General features: G+C 57.9%; 1 protein-coding gene across 1 annotated transcript; it reads left to right on the top strand.

The window, feature by feature from the left end:
* The first annotated feature begins 273 nt into the window (after positions 1 to 273).
* TEX51 (testis expressed 51) lies at positions 274 to 2631 on the top strand. The gene is made up of 6 exons (XM_070423507.1): positions 274 to 478; positions 579 to 653; positions 873 to 962; positions 1269 to 1352; positions 2406 to 2481; positions 2565 to 2631. Exons 1-6 carry the CDS (start codon positions 274 to 276, stop codon positions 2629 to 2631), a joined length of 597 nt encoding a protein of 198 aa, XP_070279608.1.
* The last annotated feature ends 4440 nt before the right edge of the window (positions 2632 to 7071 follow it).

The raw sequence follows: 7071 nt of genomic DNA, 5'->3' as shown, positions 1-7071 counted from the left end.
GACTCTCCCATTCCAGCCTGGGAGGCCATTTCACGCGTGGCAAACGCCACCAGGAGAGCTGAGCCGCCTGGAGCAGCACAGAAACCTCCAGATGGGCATCCTCAGAGGCTCCTGTCTGGCAGCAAAGCCTGGTGCTGGCCACGGCTGGCCCTCGCCTTGCCTTGCCGTCGGAATTTACCTTTGTTTGAAAAGACGACGCGGTTTCCAGGGAGACCGGCATCGGTGTTCCCCGTGGAACTGGGAGCGGCGGGAAGCAGAGGGAGGACCCGGGAGATGCTGCTGGTCCTGCTGGGCTGCCTCCTGCCCGCCGCCGGCGCGGGCGGGGAGAGCTGCCTCCGCTGCTGGCCGGAGCTGCCCCTGCTGCTGGACTATGACCTGCGGGTCCTGTGGGGCGCCCCGGGGCCGCCCCGGGAGCTCTCCCGCAGCCTCCGCTCCCTGCTGCTGCAGGCGCCCGTCCTGCCGGAGCCCGGGTACCTGGGTGAGGCGCATCGCGTGGTGGAGACCGGGGTCAAGGCTGGCCCTGCGCCTGGGCCGAGCGCTCACTCCCCTGACTCCCTTCCTGGCGTGTCCCATCCCAGGGCAGGAGCAGCTGGAGCGGGAAGCGGCCGCGCTCTTCACTCACATCGACACAGCCATTGGGAAGCTCCGCGCCGGTGAGGAGGCCGCGTGTCCCAGGCCCGGGCCTCCCCAGAAGACCCACTGTCCTGGGAGGGAAGTGTGCTGAGGGTGGGCACAGCCTCGGTCGGGGGCGTCCCTCTGGAGTCGCTGTTGGAGAAGCCTGGGAGGCATCCCCAGTCGAGCTGCGAGGTGGACCTGCTCTGTGAGACGCAGGCGGCCTGCGCCCCTTCCCTCCCTCCCTCCCACGCGCCCAGACAGACCATCGCTCCTGAGCGAGATGCACGTCCAGAAGCAGCTGTTCGCTGAGAGGCTGAGCAGGGCTTCCGAGGAGCTGAAGGAGCAGGGTGAGAGGGGCTCCCCGCCACGCCAGCCCTTCGCCTGCCTCAAGCCCTGAGGCTGAGAGCAGAGTCCAGTCGCCCCCCGCCCCCGCCCCCCCGCCATCCCTGCCCCCTCCCGGGTGCCTGTCCACACCTGCCAGCGCCACCCCACCCCTCCTGGCTCTGTCTGCCTCCCTGGCACCTCAGCTTCTCCACCATCTCACCCTCGGGCAGCCTGCAACAGCTCCTGTGGTGAGTACTGGGGAGCCGGCTGGGCCTGGGTGAGGGGCACCCGGCCGGCCGTCGCTAAGGCTCCTGCCCCCCCTCTCGCAGACCTGCCCTTCAAACTGGAGGTCATCAACTGCGCCAACTGCAGAGCACACCTCCTCACCTGCAGAGACCCCACCCTCTGCCCAGGTCAGTGGCCGTCTGGCTTCAGCTCCGCCCCCTACCACCACCACCCCGCTCCCCTCTTCCCTGTTGTCTCTTCCCCGATCGCCTGCACTTCTGTCCGGCCCTGCGCTTGCTCTTCATTGTCACCCTGAAGGTGGCACCTCCGAGATGTCTCAGCTCCACATGGCCCGCTGCAGAACCAGAGCCACCTGTCCCTGGACACCTCCCTCGGCTGCAAAGCCGGCAGCTGACAGGCCCAAACCCTCTCCACCCCCAGATTTGCTCTCCCCTCAGGGGCTCTCTTAGCAAACGGCCCCGCTCTAAGAGCTCAACCCCTGAACCAGAAATCGCCCTCCCCCTTACCCAGTCATGGAACCATCAAATCTTAGGAAGTAATTTTTGAATGTGTTGCCATATTTTCATTCCAACACCACCCTCTCCTCCAGGCCTCCTCACCTCTCACCCGCAGTATGACAACACCCTCTGGTCACATCTTACTCAGCAATCAAAGAACTTTTTCTCAAGAGAAAAGCTGCCGATGACACTCCCTGTATATAACTTTCAGTAACTTCCAATTCCCCCCATAAAGCCCACCGTCCTCGGAGGCCCTGTGTGAGCCACCCCTGCTCACCTCCAGCTCTGGGCTCCCCAGCCACACTGGCCAGCTTTAGATTTCTGTCCTTGAACATTCTGTGCCCTTGGCCTGGACTGAATTCCCACTTGTCTTTCAAAGTCAGCCAGAACTCCTGTTTCCTAAGAAACCTTCCCTGACCAGCTCCAGCCCCCTGGGCTGGCTCGTCAGCCTCCTCAGATTCCTGCCCCTGGGCCCCGTCCTGTCCTGCGTCCCTTGGACACCACATGCAGTTGCTTGCTTGTCTCCCTCATGGAGAGCAGGGGCCATGTCTCATTCATCTTGGAGTTTGCTGGGCACACAGTAGGTGCTCAATAAGTAGTTGCAGATAATTGACTGAGCCGGTGAATGAAGCAAGGAAAGAGGGTGGCTTTCTCTCTGAGCCAAGACACCCTGACTGCCCCCCAAACCCCTGGCCCCTCTGTCACCCCCCCCCCCCCCCCCAGGCTGGACCCAGCAGATTCTCCTGTGGGCTGGGAGCCTCTGCATTACTCTGGCCCTGGCAGTCGTCGCTGGAGGTGGGTGAGTGACTCCCCAAGCCCCGCATCCCCAAAGCAGACCCGCTGCTCCTGCACTGACCCATTTCCACCTGTTCCCTGGCCCAGATGGTACATTTTCTGGCACAAGAAGCAGGCAGAAGAGGTACTGGAGGACACCCCTGCTCGGCTCTAGGGCTCCTGAGGATGGGATGCTGGGCCTGCCCTGGGGGGAGCATGGCTGGAGGCTCCAACTCTGACCCCAGGGCCTGGCACCCAGAGCAGAGGGGAATCAGGGCTGGGACCCATTCGCCTCCCCCATCCCCACCCCCAACCCCACCCAGTGTGAGCAGACAGACACACAGGGGGCCAGGGCCCAGGGCACAGAGGCAGCAAAGCTCCCAGGCTCCCACCTGATCCACCAGGTGCCCTCTCCCCACAGCTGCTATAGCCCCTCCCCAGACCCACCCTGCCCCACTGCCCCTGCGCCCTCAGAAGCACCGGCTATCGGGGTGCCTGGCCCTCATTGAGGACAGGCACGGGCCACGGAGGTCAGGGTGCAAACCCGGCGCATCGTTCTCAACAGGGACCCAGCAGGCTGCTTGTCCCCCAGAGCTGAGCAGGGGTCCCCCGTGCTGCCAGGAAGCCCCCTCCCCGGACCCCCTGCGCAGCAAGGTGACAGCTCTGGGTTCTGAGGCAGGAGCTTGTGCCTTGTAAAGCCCTTCATTAAACTCCCCCCGTGTTCTGACTCCTGCACTCCTTGCTTCCTGCTGGGACCCGGCAAATGCAGCACAATGGACCCTCCCAGGCGGTCCGCAGGGACTGTCCCTCCCCGCCGCTGCCCACCACCCTCCCACTCCACAAGCACCGTCCACTGCCCTGGTCCCGCAGTCGTAGCTCCACGGGCTCACCCAGCTCGCCTGATAACAACACCAGAGATGAGTGCAGGGCTGGCCTGCGTCTCCCCAGGGGTCCCAGCGGCTGCGGGTGGAGCAGGGGCAGAGGGAGGCCAGCTGATGGCGTACTCAGAGCAGCAGCTGGTTAAAAACACCACGAAACAGGCTCCAAACCACACCCAGCCATGTTTGCCAGGGGCCTGGCCAACATGTCCACCTGGGCCACTGTGTTGCCGGCAGGGAGTTTCCCCGGCCCTCCCCAGGCTTGGCCGCCTCCTGCTCCATCTCCCTCCTGACCCTCCTGCTCCATCTCCCTCCTGCTCCATCTCCCTCCTGGCCCTCCTGCTCCATCTCCCTCCTGCTCCATCTCCTTCCATGTCCTTTTCTGTCGGCCCCCAAGGCTTCCAGGTTGAATGGAACCGTGTCCCCAAGGCCCCACTCTGGCCCTTCGCTCAGCCCTGCGCCCTCCCCACTGATGCTGCAGACCTCCAGCCTCGGCCAGGCTCTCTGGGACTAAACAGGACCTCTACAGCCCTGAGTGCACGCAGGCCCGGGGCCCTGAGAGCAGGTTGGCTCCTGGTGCCAAAGGAAAGCAGATCTGGACTCCATTCCTGGCTCAGATTCTAATGTTCTGGGTTCCCCTCTGCACCTCAGTGTCCCCATCTGAACACAGGCGGATGCCATGCTTTCCCCAGGGTGTGTCCTGACCCTGGAGCCCTGGGGTCATATCTGCCATCCCAACTTGCCTGTGCTGTGGACCCACATTCAATTCCCTTCCCCCACTGCAAGCCTCTGTAATCCTGCTTCAGCGGAGCCCCGCTCCTAAGCCCGGCCCTCTGGCCTCCTCAGGCCTGCCAGTGCCCGCCCTGTAGCGGGAAGCGCTGGCTCTCACAGCGCATCCCACAGTAGGGCCACTCCTGGGGCTGGGGCGGAAGGACTCCAGGCAACTGAAGTAAGATGCGAACAAACTATAAACAGCAACCTGGGCAGGGAACGCCACGGGGACCTCCAGCTCAGGGGACCTCCAGCTCACCCAGCCAGGGATCCCAGAAGGCCTACCTGAGGCAGCGTCTGCAAGTGGGAGATGGAGGGCAGGAAGGGAGAAGTGTTTTATGAAGGGCTCAGGCTTGCAGAGGCGTGGAAGCACTAGGGACATTGATGGGATCGTGCAACTTCCCAAACCGTGGTGTGACCCGGGGGAGGCCAGGGGAGGGCGGCGGCAGGTCAGGTCCGCGGAGGCTCCCAAGCCCGTGCAGGCCCAAAGGGAGCCGGACAGGAGAGGCAGTGGGAGGTTTTGCGGAGACAGCCCTGACCCAGGAAGGAAGACAGATATGAGGAGGGAAGGACGGCTGGTGGGGCGGACATGGCTCCCTGTGCTGGGAGCTGAGGTGCCTCCCATCCAGCTCCACGCTCCCTCCTCCTCACAGAGCCGGGGAAGGGTCTGCAGATGGAGGCGTTTGGGGGAGCAGACACACTCCGAGGACACAGCTGTGACACATGGCGAGGACATCCTCAGAGCCCCTTGGAGAGCCTGAGCCAGAGCCCAGCGGCGGTGCTCACGGCCCAGGAGACCAGTTCTCTCTGCGTGTCTCGAAGGCCTTTACCACCAGGACGTAGGGCGGTGGCAGTTTCCTGCTTGTGTTTAATGTGGGCCATACCATTACTTCAAAAATATCCAGAGCAAGTTTTTTTGATGCGTGCAGTAAAAGTAGGAAATCACGGGTATAGTTTATATGAAGTATGGGTGTGTATGTATGTGTGTATCTCTTATCAACAGATATTTTATTTGCGGGCATTTTATGAAAACTAGATGGCGTTCTGTTGGAGTGGGAAAACTAAGAAATGTTGCGTCCAAATATAAGCTCTGGAGGACTTCTGCTTTCGACTAGGGCAGAGCGGCCCATAGCAGACAAGGCTCTCACCAAGGGCAACTCAAAATAAAATAAACCAAAAGAGCAGAACAAAACGAAAAGCTGGTTTTAGACACCAGGAGAGGCAGTCGCACACGCCCACAGCCCAGCCAGGCAAGGCGAGCTCTGCGGGGAGCGGGGTCCCCAGCACTCCCCCGCCTGGGAGAGCGCACAGGTGGGTGTGGAGAGGCCAGCACAGCTTTCTGCAGTCCCACTGCTGTGAGGAGACAGGCTGGGAGACTAGCTTGCTGCGACAATGTGAAGGGTCCAAGTCCCCGAAAGTACATGGGTGCAGAAAAGTCAACCCACAGCACCTGCTCCTCCGGCATACCGAGATGTCGGCCTGTTGTTCAAAGCACAGGGCTTCGGGTCAAGAAATCAAGCAAAGCATCTGAGATGCAATGTATCAGAGATTTGTACATCAGGGAAATAAATAGCGGCGTTCTTGACCCACATAGGAAGACACTGTGATCACTACTACCGGTTTGGGCTGGAAAGAGAATAGCCTAAAAGAGGGGGTGCAGCAGAGGCAGATCAATTCTTACAGAGTTTGGAGCTCAGCCTAAGGGCCCCGCAGCCCCAGACAAAATTAAAAATGCCTATTCTTAGTCGATATCACTGCTGGGGATGACAGTCCATAATGGCATGTAGAGGCACCACATGTGCATTTTCAATACCAATGCCCAGGATTAAATATGAACAGGCACACCAGAAACGGGATCAAGAGAAAATTCAGACAATAGAAACAAACCTACAAGTGATCAGATATCAGAGTCACCTGAAATAAATTTTAAAATAACTATGATTCATGCATCCAAAATATTTCACATCCAAAAAGAAACCTCTACATCAGCAGTCACTCCCCATTCCCAGCTCAGCCCCGGGGCAACCTCTAATGTTTTTAATCTCCATGAATTTGCCTATTCTGGACATTTCGCATTCATGGAATCATGCAATGTGTGTGTCTGGCTGCTTCCATTTAGCATGAATGGTGTTTTCCACGTTAACCCGTGTTGCACCTTGTATGGGAGCTTCATTTCCTTCTGAGGCTGAATGACCGCATGGTGTGGATTTACTGCATTTGTTTACTCATTTACCAGTTGATGAGCATTTGGACTGATTCCACTTCTTGGCCACCGTGAATAATGCTGCTATGAACATTTGTGGAGAAGTTTTTTGAGTAAACATATGATTTCAGTTGTCTTGGGTATATACCTAGGGATGTGAAATTGCTGGGTCAAATGTTAACTCTGTTTAGCATTTTGATGGGCTGCCAAATTGTTTTCCAAAGTGGCTGCACCATTTTATATGCCCATCCTCGGTGCATCGGTTCCAATTTCTTCCTCATCAATACTTATCATTTTTTTAAATTTTTATTTATTGATTTGAGAGAGAGAGAGGATGGGAGAGAGAGAAACATCAATTTGTTGTTTCACCTATGTACTTGGTTGCAATACTTGGTATAATTTTAAAAATTAAAATTATTTTCTCCCTTAATTTTCTCTCTCACATGCATTTACTTTTCTTTGGTAATACTTACCTCAACTTCTACTTATATATTTACTTATTCTTGAGTTTGTTTAAAGTCTGTGTTCCCTGATTAGACTGGAAGTTTTATGAAAACTACTGGCTACTGCCCGCTCAGCACTTAGCCGAGTGCCTGACACTATGTGTTAATCAACTCTTGTCGACAAGGCTTCTGATCACAGTAAGCGATCAGTAGGTAAGCTTTGGGGGAATAAAAAGGATTTCAATTGCATGGAGTGTCAGTGCCCTGAAGCCTCGCAGTGTTCGAGAAGCCGCTGTCTATCCTACTGGCTGTTTCTCTGA

This window comes from Myotis yumanensis, unplaced genomic scaffold (assembly GCF_028538775.1).
Source record: "Myotis yumanensis isolate MYYU_CA2020_CCGP unplaced genomic scaffold, mMyoYum1.0.hap1 SCAF_8, whole genome shotgun sequence".
Classification (NCBI taxonomy): domain Eukaryota; kingdom Metazoa; phylum Chordata; class Mammalia; order Chiroptera; family Vespertilionidae; genus Myotis; species Myotis yumanensis.
This window is presented reverse-complemented; position numbering and strand designations above follow the sequence as displayed.